The sequence below is a fragment of the Amblyomma maculatum genome, chromosome 10 (genome assembly GCF_055883805.1).
Source record: "Amblyomma maculatum isolate TAMU_Amacu chromosome 10, ASM5588380v1, whole genome shotgun sequence".
Taxonomy (NCBI): Eukaryota; Metazoa; Arthropoda; class Arachnida; order Ixodida; family Ixodidae; genus Amblyomma; species Amblyomma maculatum.
Genome location: NC_139353.1, coordinates 164,596,600 through 164,619,436, shown reverse-complemented (window position 1 = coordinate 164,619,436; position 22,837 = coordinate 164,596,600). Strand labels below are relative to the sequence as shown.

At 46.5% G+C, this 22,837-nt stretch overlaps 1 protein-coding gene across 1 annotated transcript in view; it reads left to right on the top strand.

The window, feature by feature from the left end:
- The window catches only part of LOC146177837 (vitamin D 25-hydroxylase-like), an 84,034-nt gene that overhangs the window by 13,743 nt on the left and 47,454 nt on the right, over positions 1–22,837 (top strand). The window contains exon 3 of the mRNA XM_084581693.1: positions 4,126–4,384. Coding sequence (XP_084437819.1) covers positions 4,126–4,384 — 259 coding nt within the window. The remainder of the gene's footprint in view (positions 1–4,125; positions 4,385–22,837) is intronic.

The window sequence follows — 22,837 nt, the reverse complement described above, 5'->3', positions numbered from 1 at the left end:
TTAAGGCGTAAACCACTCTGAACGTTACGCAAAGAACGATTTCATCCCAATTTTAACACGAAATCAGGTGCGTGTAACCGAGTTGCATTACATGGGTCTGCAAGTTTTTTTTTACTTGCTTCGTACATGTTTTCTTGTTGCACTCACGACGCCAATGCTTGCTTTTCTGCGACAAGGAGCGGTTGTACTATGGCGTAACACGTCGTGGTTGTTACGTAGCCTGCTTGCTAGTTCAAAGTACTTTATCCAAACGCTTTTCAGCGGTCTGCAGACAGAGAGCAAAAGCAACTTGCGCCTGCTCTTGTGCAATTGCATAACTAAATCACAATTGCAATCACGAAATACAAATTAGGAGCAAATTTTATGAGCTATACGTCGGACTTTGGACTACAGCGCAGTAGCAACACGGGCAAGAAGGCGAACGCAAAAACGGCCGCTGACTACAACATCCGTTATTGTCGTCAACCGGCTTATAAATGAAGCAATTGTATGAAAACACAAAGGTCAAAAAGACGAAATGAAAAGGCAAAGAAAACGAGCTGATTAAATCATAGCATTATTATCTCGTCTCTCCTACTTAGTGTCTCCTATCATTATCGTGTTCCTATGTGCTCAAAAACAGCAGTTTTTTATGCTTAGGTGTAGAAACAGCATGCTTACACATTTATCCGAGAAACTTGATATGGCCTCGACCTCTGCTCTGGACCTTTTTGGTGGTGCCCCAGAATTTCAGCAGAGCAGCAGTTCTTTCAAATTCAGTCATACAGTCCTTACACCGGCTGCAGTGCTTGCTTTCGTCACCCGAGTTTACATATTTCGAGTTCTTTTTCCTGCAGCCACGTGTTCAGACACCTGCTTGCCTGGCCTACGTAAATATTACCACATGATAGGAGAATGTAGTACGAACCTTTTTCTCGCGGCTTAGAAATCTCGGGCATGTTTCATCACGCAGTCGGACTCCCTGTTGGTTTTCTGAAATAAGCTTATTGCATAACTGCAACAATTACCTGGACGCCGAAAAGACCACTTCAGTCCCCGCTCGGCTCCCAATTTTTTTCGGATTAAGCAATAAACTGTGCAGGTAAGGTATGACAGATACCTTACTTGGACAGTCATTGCCACTAGGTTGGTTCTTCGATTCTCTGAGGATGCTTTCCGCTACAGCAACTAGCAGATGCGCGGGGTACCCGGCTTCCTGAACAGGATGCACATTCCTTTGAAAAGTATCCTCTGTTCGATGTGCACACGATTTCTCAAAGATGTTCATGAAGCAACACTTTGAAATGGCTCTCTTTATTAGGTTTGAGTGTGCTGAGGCAAACAAAAGAACTGGCTTGTTCCCCCTTGGCTTACATGCTCAGCGCACATGTTGAGAGCCGAAATGCAGGCATAAGTCCAGAAATCTAATGTGGACATTGAGTGGGCATTGCTGAGTTACCGTTAATGGTTGAAGGCAGTCTGCGAACATGGTAAGAACTTGGAACAATCGCGTGTGAACGCGCCATTCACCATAATTCATTTTTCATAGAAAATAGTACACAAACCTAAAATCGTGGCTACATCAAGCTTGGCGCTTCGATTCTGTACCTAACTGGTTCGGATAGCATAATATATATTGCTCAAGGTTGGCGTGAAACAAGAATCCATACAAACCCTGTTTCAATGCGACCCAATATAACCATTGAACTGCGCAAATGTGGAGTTCAGGTTCGTTGAAAATAACTGTAAGAAGATGCTGGGTACCATACCATACGCATTCTGAAAGCAAATCGCACCATGTGCCTATACAATATCTGACATTGTTCAACCGGTCATCATGCGCAATTGAGTAGCATAGGTCTTTAACGTCCACAGAAAAGGCCAAGAAACCGTCGCTGCACCTGCCGTTTAGATACTCAATTGTCTGCACGGAGCGGTTCATCTGGGGAGGATTGTCAATGGTGAGCAGTCTGCAGAAACATCACAAGGTGCCTGCCATGTCCAGTTCTCGGAAACAATGACCCGCAACAGTCAGTCAGGCTTGTGCGTTCTTGCCCAAAACATAAATCTGAGCACGTCTTACTGCCATCGTTAATGGAATACGGACTGGTACGCCATTTCCTTATCTCGGCGCATAAACGGAAGGTCCCGGCAGATGTCGACGACTAGATAAAGCAGTTGCGCCGCTAGATTATGGCCGAATGGCAACACTGCCGACCGCCAAACTATATGGTGCGAGATGTGTAGTGTCAAAAACCCCAGCCAGTGCAGATACGCCGGCCGGCGTGATTCCTGTACACGGAGCTCGGCAAGACGTCTGGTGGATGGAGGGACGAAGCCTGTTGCCCTGATTTACTACCTACGGGGCGTCATCGAGCAGCGCATAGCGGGCGTACCGGCGGCACGTGACTGGATGCAGGGCAAGCGGACTTAGCTCCGTAATAATTCACGTGAAGACAGCAGCGGGGATTTCAGCAGTACGAGTCCGGTGTGCACCTGTACGCGGAGCCAGCCCGATGAGGGGGGGCCATCAGCGATTTCGCCACGGCGCCAGAGGCAGAGCCTACACATCCGAGTCCCGATTGCTCTCCTGCGGCATAGGCCTGCTGAAAGAGCAGGCGCCCGGCTTCAAAGGGAAACAAGGCGTCCAGGTGGTCACGATTAAGGGAAAGAGGTTGTAGAGATTGAACCTTGCTCTCGCCCGCACGACACGGCTAACACCCTCTCTCTCTCTCTTGCACGGGGCGCTCTCATCTTTCCCCTCCTGGCCCCCTCCTCTCTTATCTGGGCGGACAGCATCTGCATACTGGGGAAGACGACGCCGGAAGGTGCGGATCCTGCCAGGAGACAGGGGAACAATGTTGGGTTGCAACAATAAATAGCTTGGCCCGCTGGCTGTTCATCAGTGTGTCGCTCTTCCTGCTACAAAGTGGCCCGAGCTAGCGGCGAGGCGTTTGGCTCTAAGAGCAGAGCCGCAGCCTCGTAGAATGCCCACAAGCCTTTTATGAAGGCCTTAGCGGAGGAACTGAACAAGGGTAAAAGGGTACGCCTCAGCTCTTTTTTATACCATGCAAACCATCTTCTTCCTTTCGTTCTAGCGGAGGAAAGTGAGATAAGAACCTGCCGATGTGTAAATGCGACGAAAGCACGCGTTAAACTACCGGAAATAGTCTAAACGTATTATTGTTTTGCAGGGGCCAGTTGGTAATTCATTTACACAGGTACTAGTAGCCCAGATGTGGATATAGCGTAGGAGACGAACACAGCGCTGATTTTCAAGATATTTATCGGAGATAAAGCATTTGTAAAATCATTTGTATTATAAAACAGAGCCTGGTTCAAAACGTCGTATGGCATTGGCAATGTTTATAACAAACAAAACATTAGTAAAAAATCATGACCCAATCACTAAAAAAGAAAATTTCAGTGAAGTACATGCCACAAGCAAACACCTGCCTCGCAGTTAGACAATCTAAGAAAAGGACAAATGATAAAGCTGGATTGCCATGCATAAGGGCTTCCTTTATCAGGATGTGAATCATTAAAGACATGAAGACATCGGCCATTGCACCTTAAAACGGCACGAAAAATAATCTGTAAACAGCACACAAGAGAAGACTAAGTGTTCTCCTTAACCCTATTCTGCCTGCAAGACCCCAAGTTCTTCTTGGGATCCTGCCAACGTCATCTTCATGCGAACGTCATTTTTATGCGAAGTCATGCGAACGTCATTTTCTGCTTGGTAACATTGCCTGCATTCTTCGCATCTTGTTAAGCGCATACCAACATTTGTTTTACTGATGTTTCTTTTACCCAACCTTTAATCGCTCTTATTTTCTCGGAGCCAGTCATAGAGATACCTGCCCAGTTATCCCATGAACATTTCCCGCAATACAAGTATTGCGTTCGCAAGCATTTTCGAATGGCTCGATACGATGATAATATTGGTAAGCTTTCTTCCGTTGCTGTTTTTAACCTGGCACTGCCTATCATTCTACTTCAGGTATGATCGTGTTATATACATTTACTTCACTACACAATGGCGCTATTTCTATATAACTGGATTTTCACTACAAAATGTTCGTTTGATTTAAGCCGCTCCATTTTCCTTTCCTTTGACGATGTCCATGTGAACTTTTATCGCAGTGGGCCACCTGGTGGGAAACGTCGGCGAAATTCTAGTGGGGGGGACGGTGACAACTGTGGTTATACTGCACTGGTACCTCCTCCAGCTGGCCTCAGATCCGGATGGCCTGCAGGCGCAGCTCCAGAGCGAGATCGACGCAGCCGTGGGTCGAGATCGTCCGCCTAACTGGGAGGACCGCACCAGGATGCCTCTCACCATGGCCACCATGTGGGAGATGTACCGCTACAAGTTGCCAGCTCCCCTTGGGCTTCCCAGGCAGTGCGTATGCTCGTCGTACGGTCTACTGTGATTGAAGAGCTCATGCAGCATAGAGCTTTCGGAGGAGAATCTATTAGTGCTTCATCTTCTCTAAATGAAAGTAAACAAGTGGACTTACTGACGATGAGAAAGAAGATTAAAATTCTGCCTTGATGTCCACGAGGTATCCTTAGTCAAATAGCTTGTAAAACTGATCATATTACTGAAGAAATAAGCAATATACAGTGAAGGCAGAGATGAAAAAATTGGCACTGGCTTAGCTTGGTTAAGCCTGGTTATTGCGAAAGCAATAGCTATGGCTACGCCTAGGTTCAGCTGGTGGCGTAGCTGGTTGTGGTGCTTGTGGTACTGCTCATGGTTATGCAGTGATTCACTCTGGCCACGGCATATGGTTCAACTATTGTTTATTGCGCGGTGCTACCTGGTTATTCTATGCATAACTAGTAGCGAGGCAATGAGTGTCATGGCTGCAATGATATACTTGGTTGTGGGTGTACAACTGTGCAGAATGTACAACTGCCGCTCCGGCACCGGCTGCAACGGAATTTTTTACGCCTGCAGAAATGAAAGCATCCCTGGAGACTGCGTTGGTTCCACCTGCTGCTAGGCCACCTACTATAGTATCCAACGTTGCACCCTCGGAGGTTGCTGCGGTAGGAGCGGGAGTTACGCCGCGGTTGGTAGCTACCGCCTCGCGAGTTGACGGCACGACTTGGGGGCCCTGTTTTTGCGGCAGATGTGATGACGTCACTCCGGCTTTAGTGCTTCCTCACGTAGGGAGCGGGAGTTAGGCCGCGTTTGGTGGCTACCGCCTCGCGAGTTGGCGGCGCGAGTTGGGGCCTCTGTTTTGTGCGCAGCTGTGCTTTGCGGCACACCAAGGGTCACGCTAAAGGTCAATGGTAGCTACCGCCTCGCTACGCAAAGTGCTGAAAATTGAAAGTAGTATTGCTTTCGCTATAAAATGGAAAAGAAGCATACTCACTTGAAATCCCATTCTTTCAAGAGTTGTCCACAATAGCACATATTGATTTGAATCTCACTGCATTAAGATGCATGTACTATAGAGTCAATTGCGCGTAAGTAGACTTGGCAGTTTTGTTTCTATCATGTGTTGTCGATATGTAGTTCCATGTGTTTTACTGCCACAGCAACAGTACGCCAGGTTTCAGCTCGTCGCGTATGACATGGCTGCGGTCATGAATGACCTTGAATTGCCGCGCCTAGCCACCGCTCAGCCGAGCTCCGCCAGATAGCGCCGCAGTCAGCACAGCGCCACTACCGCTCGCTCCCGCCAGGTATGTGCTGCCAGGCAAGGAGAAAGGTTGACGCTTTGCGGATATAAGCGCGCTTAGCCTTTGGTGCAATCTAGTTGTTCTGGAGAGCACTACAGAGAGCAACAACGACCAAATGAAGTAGAAAGAGACTACTCATGAGGCAGAGCGACTCGAGTAGCGTCGCAACGAAGCTGCAGCTAGAAGTCGTTCTACTTCCCAGATTGACTCTACGATGACTACGGAAGATTCCGGGTCGAGTTCCCAAGAGCGTCGGAATGAAACGAAGCGAAAACAACGTGGCGAAGAAAGAGAGGAAGAATGTACAAGAGAAGTCCCTGAGAACGGCGGCTCGACGCTGCAGCTAAACGTGCCGATGGTACGACAGAATAAACCAGACCTAGGCGCAACGAAAACCTCAGGAGACAGCATGCCGAAGAAACAGGTGAAGAGCGGGCTGCACGTCTAGAGAAAAGAAGGAGGTGCTCTTTGGCCGCTTCCGGGTTAATTGTTGAGTCTGGAGACGTCGAAGATCCTAGACATGCTGACCATGCTTCGCCTTCTTGATATAGCATTAGGTGCCACTATGAAACACGAACAGTCCACAAGCTAACCACAAGCGTAGCCATGCAGCTGTTGCTTTAACAACTCCACCAGGCTTAGCCAGTTCTAAACCGAACCTAATTTATTACTCACCCTTATTCGCGATATGGAGTTGCTTGGATAAGGTCAGTCAATTGCAGATTTAGCTGTGTTCAGTGTTGCAAACTCACAATATATTTAAGTCTTGCTTAAGTGCCCTAGAAATCCGATAGTTGTATAGTATTGCAAATGGTGTTACTTCATATTTACTGAGCAGTGACAGGTTGTGAAAGGAAGCTGGCACATACTAAGGAATTTTTAAAAATCGTTTTTGTAACAAACACAATTCGGCTGGTTTCCTTGATATATAAACCAACAGACTAAATTACATTACACGATTCTGGAGGAAAATAGTGGATGTTAAATTAGCATCGTGATCTTTTGCGAAAGCCTTGCCTTCTGGAAAACAGGTGCGTTAGCCGTGGTCTTGCCCGACGAATGACAAATCCAGTCTCTTAAAAACAGCGGTTTATTCTCGATAAACTGAAAACATTCAATAAAAAGGAACAAAATTGGGTCCACTGCGCTGGAAACATGCCGTCGAGGCGCGCGACAGCGGACCACCAAGAAGAAAACAAAACGAGGGTCTGGGCTTTACCGCGGCAAGACAAATCACACTGCGGAGCGATTAGGGCGAGCGACAGGGCCAAAACGCGGCAGTAAATCAAGAAACTAAGCCTGCAGCACTGACTCTCTCTTCGTATGGCAGGTCTTCGTTCCGTCGCCCGTGCACAACCCGCTTGCCCCTGACGCTCGCTGGCCGCTCCTCAATGGCCTTCCGACGCGCTTATCTACATTAGTCACCGCACCGATAACATACCGCCCCATTCAATGGCAGCTTGCTCATGCGTACTCGCGCCGTCTGGGTAAACACCAATATAAACAGGAAAAAGTGCGCGTGGTTTGAAACACTGAAAGGCGCTCTGTTACCCCACACTCCCCCTTTAAAGACTGGACGCCTCCCGAGATTTATAACAACGAGAGAAAGATGATGGGTAGGAGTACAGAACTGGTGCTACTGCTGACAAGGTACCCCCCCCCCCCCCCCCCCCCCGAAGGCATTTGCCGAATTGGGGAAATTCTAGTCAGAAGATGGCCCATGCAGCAAACATCTTTTAGACCGCGTGCCTCTACGTACTTTCTGCCCGCCCGTAGTACTTTTGAGGTCGGCGACGTAGACTAGTCCGCACTCTCGAACACCCTAAACATAACGAAGCATGTAAGGGAGCGGTGACGCACTCTTTATTGCCTAGTAGGGGCCTGTCCATAAATAAGCGAAAGAGGCTACATATACCTTTGCTGCATCATTTGGTGGGTACGAGCGGCGCAGTACTTCATCTCCGACCTCGAACTGCAAAAGACACCTGCCTTTGTTGTACTGGTAACAGTGCTCCAGGCGGGCTAGATCCAAATTCCTCCTGGCTTCCTTTAGAATCCCTGCGAGGTGCCTGGAGAGATCCTGGGTGAACCTGGAATAACTAGGAGTCTGTAATTCGGGGGCATCTGCAAACCCATGCTCAATAGGATACCGGAGCTCACGACCAAGGAGAACAGCCCCTAGTGTAAAGCCCGTTGACGAGTTTACGATAGTCCTTGTGGCGAAGGCCATCTGCTGCACAAAGGACAATGTCTTTGTGAGGCTCCGTGAAAGCCACGCGCATATTTTTCAGGTTTCTGACCTACTGTAGAATGTTGGCCTGAGTGTGGTAGAGCGTTGTCTTTTTGGGCTGCACTCCAATAGATTTGCAAGTGTCTGAAAATATCCTACCCGCGAAATACGTCGCATTATTAGCGATCAGGTGCGCCGGGAAGTCAAACTGGGTGAATGCGTCAAAGAGCTTGTCCCAGAATACCTTAGAGTCCAGTTTACACAGCGGCTGTAACGCTACCCATTTAAAGAAATGGTCAGTGGCCACTAGCAAGTAGTGGTTTCACTCATCTAGAATAAGGGCCCATTACGGTTTGTTTTGTGGGGTTTAACGTTACAAAACAATTCAAGCTTTGAGAGACACTGTATTGAAGGACTTCCGAAATTTGGACCACCTGGGCCTTACAAAAATTGCTTGTGCAGTCCATAGAGAGTTTATATCATTTTGGCATTAAGGTCTGTAGACAATTTATAAATATATGGCCTTACACTTTTCTTAGATGTTAGTCTATAGATGGTCTGTAGACAATGTTGTTAGACTGTGTATACATAGTTTACAGATATGCTTTCCTGGACTACAAGCAGACATTTGTCTATAAATTATCTATAGATTAAACTCTATCTATAGATTGTTGATAGACGGTCATTATAGTAATTTTTATTACACCAATAGACTATGTACACGCGATATATAAAATTATGGCCTTTTACTTTTAGTAGACTCATGTCTAAACATTGTCTATGGCCATACGGCTATGAAAGCAGTAGAAATTTGCCTATAAAATGAGTATAGACAGTCTATGCAACTGAAATTTGTCTAGAGACATATTGGCATTTTTTCTGGCAAGGTATACCACATCCACAATACCTTGTATTTTCCTGACAACTTTAGAAGGCAGCTGTTGCTCAATGATGGTATAAATGCACCTCGGCATCTATGCATGCACCTGTGCATTTTTTGTATTCTTGTACTCCACCCACTCCCCTCTAATGTTCTTACCCTGAGGGAACCATAAATAAATAAGTCAGATATGTGGTTTTGTGCAATCATGCAGTATATATAGATCTACACACAAAATAGGATTTACTTTTTATTCTATGCGGAGCTTTTATATACCGAAATGATAGCCATGAAATGCTATAAAAGAACAACATTATTTTGCAATATTGAAATAAAAGACAGATTATTTCCCGTTTGTCACCATCGTGGCTGGCCTTTACCTTTGAGGCATTGACATGGAATGTTCTGCAAGTGGAACCTAGAAGAAGAACACGCAATGTTAAAATTGGTCACAATATACCAGAAACATAGCAGTATAAAAACCCTCCCTGGAAAAGGAATGTTATAATTTTTTTTCTGCGCAGGAATACCGCAAAGCATAATTAACCACCACTGTTCATAACACTCCTTGTCTCATTGAGATACCTTAATTGTAGCTTTCCTTCGATCAAATTTTATGCTTTACTAAAAGCCCCTGTGAGACCTCCCTTGAAGCACCTTTCTCAAATGCTTCCTTCTTTCCTTGGCCTCGTGCATCATCATCATCATCATCATCATCAGCCTGATTATACCCACTTCAGGGCGAAGGCCTCTCCCACATTTCTCCACTTAACCCAGTTCTGTGCTAGCTGCATCCACTTGACCCCTGCGAACTTCTTAATCTCATCCGCCCACCTAACTTTCTGCCACCCCTGCTACGCTTTCCTTCCCTTGGAATCCAGTTTGTTACCCTCAGCGACCATCGGTTAGCCTCTCTTCGCACTACATGTCCTGCCCATGTCCATTTCTTCTTCTTAATTTCTACAAAACAATTCAAGCTTTGAGAGACACTGTACTGAAGGACTTCCGAAATTTAGACCACCTGCCCCTTACAAAAATTGCTTGGGCAGTTCATAGAGACTCTATAGCATTTTGGCATTAAGGTCTGTAGACAATTTATAAATATATGGCCTTACACTTTTCTTAGATATTGGTCTATAGAAGGTCTGTAGACCATGCTGTTAGACTGTGTATACATAGTTTACAGATATGCTTTCTTAGACTACAAGTATACATTTGTCTATAAATTATCTATAGAATAAACTCTATCTTAGATTGTTGATAGACGGTCATTATAGTAATTTTTATTGCACCAATAGAATATGGACACGCGATATATAAATTTATGGCCTTTTACTTTTAGTAGACTCATGTCTAAAGAATGTCTATGGCCATATGGCTATGAAAGCAGTAGAAATTTGCCTATAAAATGAGTATAGACAGTCTATGCATCTGAAATTTGTCTAGAGACATACTGGCATTATTTTCTGGCAAGGTATACCACATCCACAATACCTTGTATTTTCCTGATAACCTTAGAAGGCAGCTGTTGCTCATCATCATCATCATCATCATCATCAGCCTGATTATACCCACTGCAGGGCGAAGGCCTTTCCCATATTTCTCCAGTTAACCCGGTTAAGTGCTAGCTGCATCCACTTGACCCCTGCGAACTTCTTAATCTCATCCGCCCACCTAACTTTGTGCCGCCCCCTGCTACGCTTTCCTTCCCTTGGAATCCAATTTGTTACTCTCAGTGACCATCGGTTATCCTCTCTTCGCACTACATGTCCTGCCGATGTCCATTTCTTCTTCTTAATTTCCACTAGAATGTCGGTAACTTGAGTTATTTCACTGACCCACTCTGCACGCTTTCTATCTCTTAATGTTACCCCTACCATTTTTCGTTCCATAGCCCTCTGGGTTGTCCTCAACTTAAGTAGAACTCTCTTGGTTAGCCTCCACGTTTCAGCCCCATAAGTGAGTACAGGCAAGATGCAACTGTTGTATACTTTCCTATTGAGCGATACCGGTAAGCTGCTAGTCATAATCTGCGAGTGCTTGCCAAATGCGCTCCATCCCAATCTTATTCTTCTTGTTACTTCCTTTTCATGGTCCGGATCTGCGGTTACTACCTGTCCTAAGTAGACATATTCGCCTTCTACTTCCAGTATTTCGCTACCTAATGCAAACTGCTGTTCCTTCCCGAGGCTGTTGAACATTACATTAGTCTTCTGCATATTGATTTTCAAGCCTACCTTTCTACTTTTTCTGTCTAGGTATTCAATCATTATTTGCAGTTCATCCCCCGAGTTGCTTAGCAAGGCAATGTCATCAGCAAATCGCAGATTACTGAGGTATTCTCCATCTACCCTTATACCTAACTGCTCCCATTCCAAGTTTCTGAATACCTCCTCTAAGCAAGCTGTGAATAGTACTGGGGAGATTGTGTCTCCTTGCCTAACACCTTTCTTTATGGGAATTTTGTTACTTTCCTTATGCAGAACTATGGTTGCTGTGCAGCCACTATATATATCTTCCAGCACTTTCATGTACGGCTCGTCTACCCCCTGATTTCGCAATGCCTGCATCACCACCGAGGTTTCAACTGAGTCAAATGCTTTTTCGTAATCAATGAATGCTATGTATAAGGGCTGGTTATATTCCGAGCATTTTTCTATCACCTGATTGATGGAATAGATATGATCGATAGTAGAGTACCGTTTCCGAAACCCTGCTTGATCCTTTGCTTGATTGCAGTCTAAGGTTGTCCTGATTCTATTAGCGATTACCTTAGTAAATACCTTATACGTAACAGACAGTAAGCTGATTGGTCTGTAATTTTTAATGTCCGTAGAGTCCCCTTTCTTGTGAATGAGGATAATGTTTGCATTCTTCCATGGTTCCGGTACCGTCGATGACACCAGGCACTGCGTATACAGGGTGGCCAGTTTTTCTAGCACGATATCCCCCCCGTCCTTCAGCAAATCTGTAGTTATCTGATCCTCTCCAGCTGATTTCCCCCTTTTCATCGTTTCTAGTCCTTTCTTGACCTCGTCCTTCGTCACTGGTGGAACGTCTGACTGTTTTTCCTACCTCCAATCTCATTACGGTCCTGACTACTTTGGCTACTGTAGAGATCTGCATAGAACTCCTCGGCTGCTTTGACTAACTTGTCCATATTAGTGATGACGTTGCCCGCCTTATTCCTTATGCCCAATTTCTTCTTTACCGCTTTAAGGCTTCCCCCGTTCTTTACAGCATGCTCAATTTTCTCCATGTTATATTTCCTTATATCGGCCACCTTGCGCTTATTGATTAGCTTTGATATCTCGGCCAATTCGATCTGGTCTGTTGGATTGGAAGCTTTCATACTCTGGCGATTCTTAATAAATTCTTTCGTCTCCTTAGACAGCTTACCGGTATCCTCTCTAACTATCCTACCGCCTACTTCTACCGCGCACTTAGTAATGATATCTCTGAAATTATTGTTCCTTGCCTCTAGGGTAATGTCGCCATCCTCAGTTAGAGCTGAATACCTATTCTGTAGCGAAATCCTGAACTCTTCTGCCCTCCCCCTCACTGCTAATTCGTTGATGGGTTACAAGAGAGGCGACAACTAGGAGTAGGTTTCCTTGCCAATATGTATATAGCGGGTAATATCGATGAATTCTATAGTATTATAGAGAGGGTTGCAGGCATCGTAATTAGGCTTAATAAGCGGTATAAACTGAAGGTTGTACAGGCCTATGCACCTACATGTAGTTATGATGACCAGGCAGTTGAAAGCTTCTATGAAGATGTAGAATCGGCAATCCGAAAAGTAAAGACGCAGTATACTGTACTAATGGGTGACTTCAATGCCAAGGTAGGGAAAAAACAGGCAGGAGACAAGGCAGTAGGTGACTATGGCATTGGTTCTAGGAATAGCAGGGGGGAGTTACTAGTTGAGTTTGCAGAGCGCAATAACTTACGAATCATGAATACCTTCTTCAGCAAACGGAAGAACCGGAAATGGACATGGAAAAGTCCTAACGGAGAGACTAAAAATGAAATCGACTTCATAATGTGTTCAACCCCCGCCATTGTGCAGGATGTAGAGGTAATCGGGAAAGTGCGATGCAGTGACCACAGGATGGTGAGGTCCCGAATTAGCCTAAATCTGAATAAAGAACGCAACAGATTAGTAAGAAAGAAACCCATCAACGAATTAGCTGTTGCTCAATGATTGTATAAATGCACCTGGGCACCTATGCATGCACCTGTGCATTTTTTGTATTCTTGTACTCCACCCACTCCCCTCTAATGTTCTTACCCTGAGGGAACCATAAATAAATAACTCAGATATGTGGTTTTGTGGAATCATGCAATATATATAGATCTACACACAAAATAGGATTTACTTTTTATTATATGCGGAGCTTTTATATACCGATATGATAGCCATGAAATGCTATAAAAGAACAACATTATTCTGCAATATTGAAATAAAAGACAGATTATTTCCCGTTTGTCATCATCGTTGCTGGCCTTTACCTTTGAGTCATTGACATGGAATGTTCTGCAAGTGGAACCTAGAAGAAGGACACGCAATGTTAAAATTGGTCACAAAATACCAACAACATAGCACTATAAAAATCCTCCCTGAAAAAGGAATGTTATAATTTTGAGCTGTCGTCCTTCGCCTTGCAGAACTACATCTTGTAAAGAACCTTACTGTCGTGCCTATAGAACTCAGAAATTACATGTTGCAGGCTTTGCATGATTAGCCGACAGCAAGGAATCTAGGTATGGCGTGAACGTTGCATCAGATCCAAAAGAGGTTGGCGCGTTTACCTGCCGACACTACCGATTATGCGCAAACGTGCCATGAGTGCCAGTGATGCAAGACGCCCCCGATCAAACCAGCTGGGCAACTGAACCCCATACAATGCCCAACCAAACCGTTCATCAAATTATTATGGATCTGCTCGGCCCCTTTCCGACTTTATCTTGGGGTAACAAATGTATCGTCGTGGCCACACACTTCCTCACCCGCTACGCCGAAGCAAACGCACTGCCAGATGGTACCGCGGCAGAAGACGGCACGTTTTTCGTCGAGCACATTCTCATCACGAACAGTTGAACACAATTTACGTTGAGGCTTACTCAAGTCATTTTAGAGTATAGCCAGACAAGCCACCGGAGAACGACAGCCTACCAACGGCCGACAAACGGACTTACAGAGCATCTGAATAAAACTATCCCGGACATGTTCACCGTATACGCCGAGGCTGAACACAAAGCAAGGGATGCCATCCTGCCGTACGTGCCGTCCAGGAGACAATCAATGTAACCCCATTCAAGCTTGTAGATATGGCTGGGAGCCGACGACAACGCACGATGCGACGCTGCTGTACGTGACAGAAGAAGACAACCTCGAAGTCGCCGACTACAGCAGCATGCAGAGGAAGTCCGAAGACTGGCCCGGCTACTCCTTAAAGACCAACAACGCACCGATGCAACGCAAATTACAATCCGGGAGACCAGGCATGGGAATGGACGGCGATTTGCCGTCGCGGACAAAGAGAAAGGTTGTTACGTCGACACTTCGGGCCATCGAAAATCCTTCGCCACGTCAGAAATATGGACTATGAAGTCATTCCGGATGGCACGACAGCCACCTAACGGCGACCGCGCGCGAAGAAGTCGTACATGAAGTACGCCTGAAGCCGTATTACGAGCGTTAAAGAATCAGTTATGTTTCAAAGTCGCTGATATGATCGGAGGACCGGGGCCTACAGGACTTCACCGCAAAGCGTTGAGGAAGGCAGAAGACAGCAGGAGTTGTTAGGAGAAGAGCAAACTGAAGATTTATTTTACATATTTACAATGCAAATGTGCGAGCAGGTGAAAGGGAGCGAGGCAGCTCTTAAAGAACTGAGAGCACAGGCTATTCATCCTGAAGCAGCCTTCGGATGCTGCTTAAATCACTTTTCAGTCCAATTGTGGAACCCGCAGCTTTCCAAACGTACAATGGGCACTCAGCCGCTTCTTTTAGCTCCGCCCATTGCTTCTTTGGCTCCGCCCAAGTGTTCCACCAGCACCTCACATCAAACGCGCACACATATACACATTTACTCGCATTTGTGCAGGGAATACCGAATACCACTGCACAACAGCCAGGCCGTCCTCGTTGTTCTCTGTGAAGCGGCGATGTCCCATCTGGTTTCAGCCATCTTCAATGGCGCCGGTCAGGCGATGGTGCACTCCTCCTCAGCAGTAGTCTTAATGGCCATCGAGCAGCACGCGCAGCAGCTCTTTTGAATTCCCCGCCGCCTCCCTAAGACCAATTAGGAAGCCATCTTCTGCAGTGGAGTCAGAATACGTAGTCTTGTTGCAACGACGCCAGCCAGGCGATAGGGCACCCATCTCCCCGCCGCCAAACTGGAGCCTGAGAGAACTACGCCCTGGCCTAAGCCAGTATGTCTTAATGATCAGGTGTTGACACAAGCAGCATCTTTGAGTCAACAGTCGCTTCCTTAAGAACGGCTAAGGAAGCCATCCCCCACCCCCCTGCTGGGTCACAACACGACGGCGTGCCGCGGCTCCTGGCTCCTGGTGAGGGGTGCCAGAGATCAAAGGACGCCCGTTTCGGTTGCCGACAAAAGCGCTTGACTTCAATGAGCTTGTACAAGACGCGCCTCTCCATGTCGGGAAGATAACTATCCGTGCTCCTTTGTCCTGATGCCCCCGGTCAACACGCTTCGGTCCGCTGCCGACTTCTCAAAAAATCGCATCGCCTCTCCAGCGGCGTTCACCGAATGCGCGGACTGTCCGGGACAATGTATGGCCGATTGCTCGGGCGTAACAGCTCGCCCACCGCCGGGGAGACGCTACGTAGTGGTTGCAGCCGATGGGTTGACCACGAATGTGCGTCGCTCTCCGAGTCCAAGGGGCAAAGTCGTCAGCCCGGGTACTCTGCGTAGCTTGTCATGGCCCTCGAATAGGAGCGTTAGTGGTAAAATCTGCACCGAGCCCCCACCTCAGCTAGGCAGCACACAGCCAGCCTCTGCGATATGCCAGGCGCTGTCTTAGCAGAATTACTGCACACACAATTACAAAACAAAAAAATAAGTAAAAAGAATTGAAAACGGCTACTTAGCCGTTACTACGAAACCACATGGGCGGAAAGTGGCACGACGAACCTGGTTTGTACGCTGAATTTGAAATTTCCCATTGCGCTCTTGTTTTTTTTTCTTTCTTTCTTTCTTTGTTTTGAAGCTCTTTGGCTTTTATCCCCCGAGAGAAAACCGCTCACAGTTTACACAAGAGAAAAAAAAATGCAGCCTAATCTATGCACAAATGAAAACAACTAAACACCCTTTGCAGAAAACCGTTCACTTTTTAACTTCCCCAGCTGAGCCCATTGCCGCTCATACCTCCGGCAGTGCGACAGCTTAGGCGCTGGGTGCCTATGACACCTATTGATGGAGGGCTGTCAGTCGGTTCGACGCAATCCGTGCCGATTGCATCAACACATTGGTTCGGCCTACTGATCAGCCCGACTTGCGCTCCACCCTTCGTTCTCGCGCTGTTGTCTACCTGCCGGTCCTTTCGTTTTCGCCGATAGCGTTCTCTCTCCGTTGGTGCTTCGGAAGAATACTGCGAACACTTACGCTTTCGGAAATGCTCTCCATAAAGGCGATTCGCGCGCACGATGCCATTCTCAAGCCCGATCATCTCTGCGCGACGCTCCTCTACTAGCGCGAGCTGCACACGCGTTCCGCCCGCTAGCTCATCATACTGACACAGTGGTGCGCATTCGCTGTTTACTCAATGCGCACCTTCGCTGTCCTGTACCTTAGTGTTCCCTAATTGAGCACTGACAGATGGCTCATTCTGGGCCTCTTCGCATTACGCCGCACTTTCATCATGTGAGCAGCTAATTCCTTCTGCGCGCACGCCACCTGCCTGAGCCGTTATGGTGACCGCCCGTGACTGCACCTACACATTCTTTGTCGCAAAAGCCGTCCACTCAGCGTGGCCCAACTTGAAGGTTAGCGGTAGTTTCCGTCAGCAGCTCAGCACGTTCATCTTGAGCTACGAGTGCCTCTTCACCTGTCGCTACTCTGTCCATCGCATCACAGGTTATCGCAGGGTAAACACTTTCATTCGGGTCGGCAGTGTGGTCCGTTAACCCCTTGACCACTACCTCCTCTGTTTCAACCACCGCCTCGCTGCCGACACTCGAGCTTTCCAGTCTGCAGTCTGCCTCTCCCGCTCTTTGGCCTTCCTCGACATACTCCGCGATGCGCTCTCCTCTCTCTTGGCGCGCCACTCGTTGAGTGTCGGTCGCCGCTTTCTCTGTTGTTATAGTTTCTCGATTTACCCTCGCGAGATCTAGCACAGTATTCGAGCTCTGTGGTACAAGGATCAACACATTTTCTGCCGGCGCCTCCATCACCCCGCCGCCAAAATGGAGCCTGAGAGAACCACCCCTGGTCTGGTGGGTGTGCCTGCTGGGCACCTTAGAGAACTACTCCGAGTCGAACGAAGTTACAGCGTGTTTATTGTAACTCATCTCTTCTCCTGAAAATCATCCCTCAAAGGTGACCCCTGACACCTCGTTTAATAGGCTCGCTAAACAAAGGCCACAATGATAAGCCAATAAGGATGAAGAAACTCTCTGGGTGGGGCCAATAGGCTCCAGCCTAGTTCCTCCTCACACCTGTAGTGCTGTACGCACAAATTCACGTGTGCACATTCCATAGTGTTCGAATGCGCGGTCGCCGTCACGTGCGCCTGTGTCAGACAGTCCAAGTCCCGTGGGAATGAGCTTCGCGGCATCCGCTGCTCCTTTACACAAAAGCCTAGCACACACACAAACACATCCACACACTGCAGATGATGTCTGCACCTGCGGTAGGGAATATTGCTGCTCGCCTTGTCGACGCGGGAACATCCGGAGTCTCTTACGGGCGGCGTTGCGTCGACGACTTGAAATCCGCGCCAGCCAGGTATTCCGCGCTCCGGGGCCATGGGAAACGAACGAAAGGCACTCACCGCGCGTCGGCTGTCAAGTGCACCCAACACCGCAGCTGCGCTCTCGACGAGCAGGCGCCAGTCGAGAAGACGTGGTGTGGTGGGTCGCGTTGATAAGCGCAACAGAATTCATGATATTTAAACTTTTTAATGTGTACGTTTGCCCTTCTCTGTTTTTTTTTTAAGATCGTGGCGATGTGTTTTAAGGGGGAAGTAATGCCGCATACCAATCAAAGGTGTATTTGTTACAGTCGCTGGCATGCGGCCTGCTCAGTGTGATTCTAGCCCACAGTTTAATTTTTTATTCTTTATTTGTTCATGCTCGTTGTCACGACGCAGCTTTATCAGTTTCTTTGTCACGAAAGGCACGCCGAGGAGCGTAACAAAATTCCGATAACTTCCCTGTGCTTTTGCAATGTTCTAGGTTGCGCTAGTCATGGTTTGTTGCTTTATCTAGATGTTTTGGCTCCGACATTAGATTGGGCGTTGACTGGGTTCGCGGGTATTTGTTCGAAGACCAGCGAGCACGTTGCCTGTTATCGCCGCCGCCGAGTCACTTACTTCTTTAGTGGGTGCAATCTAGCCCAATAATGAATTTATTTCCTGAACTTCAAGCTTCCTCATTTGTCACCAATGGCATTGTCACAGCTACGCCCAGGTAGCACATGCGACGGGCCCGATATTGGAAATTGATTGGCGACGTCTGATCAACCAGTGGCCCGGCGTTGCCAATGCGCTACCAATAATGGTACAGCCATGCGATAACATTGCCCACTCTTATACCAGTGATTAACATGTTCCCCCATGATTGGCATTCATGGGCTATCAACAGGCAATAATGAGCTTGCGTATAGAATTGCATGCCAATATTGCATACAAAATGATATATGATGCTTAATATTACCCAGCTATCGGCAATGTCTTGCCCATATTTCTCGAGTCATGGCATGCATTGCTAAATATTTGCCTGCCAGTATATACGGCTTGTCGACATTGAATATAGCTTGGCATTCATTGGTCAATACCATACCGCCAGTGTCAGTGGCTTGCCAACATCGTACGCATCTTCAGTTCCAGTGGTCAATATTGCCCAACGAGTGGTGGCCACTAGCCTACTTTGATCATATCATGGCGTGCATTAGTAAATATTGTCCAGGCAGTATTGGCGGCTTGTAACATCGAATATATCTTGGCATACATTGGTCAATATCCCCCTGCCAATTGTGACGGCTTCCCAAAACGTTGTGTATATCTGCAGATAAAATGGTGCATGATGGCATAATGGTAAATATCCTCCTGCCAGCATAGCTGGCTTGTCGACATTTAATATATCTTGGCATATATTGGTTAATGTTATCCCCCCAGTCTTAGTGCCTCCTGAACAATGTATACTTGTTGGTTCTAGTGGTCAATTTGCCCAATGGGCTGTGGCGACTGGCCAGCATTGTACCTATCATGGCATACATTGGTGAATATTGCAATGCCATTATTGATTGCTTGTCAGCATCGAATGTATGTTGGCATACATTGGTCAATATCTTCCCGCCAGTCGTCTTGGATTCCAAGCATTGCATATCTGCAATTACAGTGGTCGATGTTGCCTGACGAAGTGTAATGGCTTGCCAAAATACAATACATATTTACAAAGGTTAATCAATATTCTCTTGCTATCATTGATGGCTGGTTAACTCTAAATATTTACTACCATACGATCGTCAATATTTCACTACTAGTTGAGATGGTTTCCCAATATTGTATCCATCATGGGTTATAGTGGTTAATATTTTATGGGCAGCTTCGATGGCTCGCCAACATTGCAACGCATAATTGTATGCATTGATTGACATGATCCTGTTAGTATAGCTGGCTTATCTACATTGAATACATTTTGGCATACAGTGGTCGATGTCGCTCCGCCAGTTCTGGGGACTTTACAACAATGAGTATGACTGGGTTATAGTGGTCGATATTGCCCAATGAGGTTTGACGGCTGGAAAAACATTGCACATAACATGACGTGTTGGCCGGAATTGGCTTGCAGATATTAACGATAAATTCTCAACCTGTATATCCTGATATATTTTTTGTCCGAAATGCTGTCGTGTCCTTCGCAATGGCTTTCAAGTATGTTTTATACATCTTCAACGATATAGTGATAGTGACAGTAATAGAGAACATTTATTCAAGAAAAATGGCTTAGGCGGTAAGGGCACGGTTGGTATAGGGTCCTCCCCCATTGCTCCGGTGGCTTAAACCCTGCCTACGTAAGGCTTCATTTCCTTGACAAACCCATGCCATGAGATAAAGGCAGAGATTCTTTAGCCAAAACATTTAGAAAGCCCGAAATGAATGATTGGGTGGCACTACGCATGCAAGCAGGGCATGCTTCATGCAATGTTGCCATCGAGTCGGACGTGTGGCTTATGCCGTCTCCAGACGCGCTTAGAATTTCCCGACTGCTGCGCTGTTCTCAACTGTGAAGAAGTTTAGTACAGAGGTGGAACGCTCAGCAGTTACAGGCCCTACCATTCTTTTATGCGTCTTCAGCGTGATGCGTGAGGCCACTCAAACGTCAAAATTTTAAGACTACTTCGTCGCCCTCCTCGATAAAATCGCAACAAAACAGACGCATATTTTTTTTAAGCTGACAACGGTCGCTACTTTTGTATAGAATCGCAATATGGTGCAGTATACAAGCATATACACTTTTGCAATCTGCAGTAGGCCAGTAAGACATAGCTCCTTCTAATCCTATGTAATGTCAGCCCGGCTTAATTTGTTGCGATGAGGTTTTACAACCGCATCCTGAAAACGTTTGCCCATAACTGTAAATAGAAGTACAAATGCTTTATTTATGCATTATTTCATTTGCTTGGTGAAAGAAGAGATCAAGGTCTGGAAACCAGAGGTCGAAGAGATTGTGCTAGTGAAGGCAAATGCTGCACCGTTTCGTCATGTATGCTGGCTGACTCCTCAACAAGGCGCCAGCATCGACTGTATTCCGCCGTAGGTGGTCTTGTAAGCACAGAAGACGGGCTAGCTGCAGCATATTTTGTGTTGTAATTTACATCAGCCATAAACTTGCACTTGATTCCTATATGCCGGCGTGCTCTACTCTGAGTGCTTCAGCAAGAGACTAATGATGAACCAGCCCTTTAGGCTTTTGATGCAGCACAACTCATAGTCAAAAGGTAGATCCCAAACATAAAAAATAAAAGCATTATTTTCTTACGTTCTCTACCTTCGCCTGACAGAGAAAAATATCTAGCTTTCTCAGATGATCTGGAATGAAGGGTATTTAAATTCAATAGCATTGCACGCTGTCAACTTTTTACAAGTTGTGTGCTTGCTGTGGCAGCTGGTAACTAGTTCGGACTTTACATTCCCTGGTAAAGAGATCAAGGAGAAAATATTGAAGAAGCTTGAAGCATAGAAACACCACAATCGGAGACTGGAAATTAGTGTCAACGAACGTTTTTGTTTTACAAAACCAAAAAACATTAATGCGTGCTCATTATCGAAATATTTGTTATAAAAATATTGTTGCATGGTCATGCTGCTCTTCAAGGAAATTATTTTTGTCCGAAAGCTGTATAAGCGCGTGTATAACTCTCATGACCTGCCTTCGAATATTTTTGCAAAGTCGGCCTAACATCACTCATTTAGATACTTGTTCCTACGCAGTATTCTGGGAAGATTCTCCATACTTTTCAGGAATATTATCAATACACATAGCAACCAGACCGAGGGTATTTCCATCTAGAAATTGCATTCGTTCACTCTAACAGTTTAGAAAAAACGAGCCCTCTTCCAAAAGTAACATGGCTGCTGGGTTTCCTTTTCAACAGTGTTTGGAGCCCATGATCTATTCAGAAGGCTAAAAATGGTCTTCACAGATAAGAGTGATGGTTTTTTTTTTCGCACAGGAGAATAATAATTGGACATGGGCTGTAAAACGCTTAACTACTGGGCGAAGGAGCAAATTGGGCAGCCTGGTTACTTTAGGCAAAGACGGTACGTTCTTCCTAGCAGTGTTGGACAGGCGGCTATTTGCGACGCAGCGCCGCCAGTCTTCGCCGTGGCAGCAGACGCATCCTTCGTTCCCACGCCTGAACCCCCGAGCACCCTCAGTCACCCCCGGCGGAATTCCAACTTGTGGTGTTATATGAAACCATGCGGACAGCGCTGCCGCGTTCGCACGACTGCCGCCGGCGCGCTCTCAGCCTCTCTCGTTTCGATCTTCCCTCGGCTCTCTAGCACCGCAGGTGCGCGCCTCGCGGGTTGTGTGCTGCAGCTTCGTTCGGACAAGGAGAATGAACAGTAGAACCACGACATGCCTCGTCCTGTCTCGCGGAACAGTCTGCAGCTCAGTGTGAGTACCACTGACACTTTTTTAAACATATGTTCGTAACGGAGTAGGTTTTTGAAAGAATTACCATTGTCATCGGTCATGTTCTGTCTCCTGTCTTCATCGGCTTGCCGCTTCGTAACAATATTATTAGCTGCATGTAAAATACCTGCACAAAAACACACTCAATCCCGTGTTTGGCGCATGATGACCTTAGCTGCCTCTGCGCCATAACACCCTTCAAATCAAAAAATAGTCACAAAAAACAGCAATCAACAATAATGGGATTTCATGGATGCCAATTATGCAAAGCCAGTGGACAAGCTTGGGTGGGCAATGTTGGGCAGACGATGAGCCCAGCTGGATAGCAGTTATTAAAAGCCAGGGAATAAGCTTGGTTATAAGTATTGGATAGCCAATGAGAGTGGCTGGATGTACGTTATATAGGAGCCAGTAGATATGCTTCGTTGGAAGATATTGGATAGCCATTGAGTGAGGCTGCATGCCAATAAATAACCTATAGTCTGCCATCGGGGACCATTGCAGGAAAGCCAGTCTAGTAGATTGGAATAAATCTTGGCACGGGTAACGCCCCAATAAAACACCAATATTGGGGCTGGTTTCCCCCAATATTGGGCTGATGGCGGTCCATCGATGGCGTGCTACTTGGGGTCAGAGTATGAACAGGCCTGTTTACGGA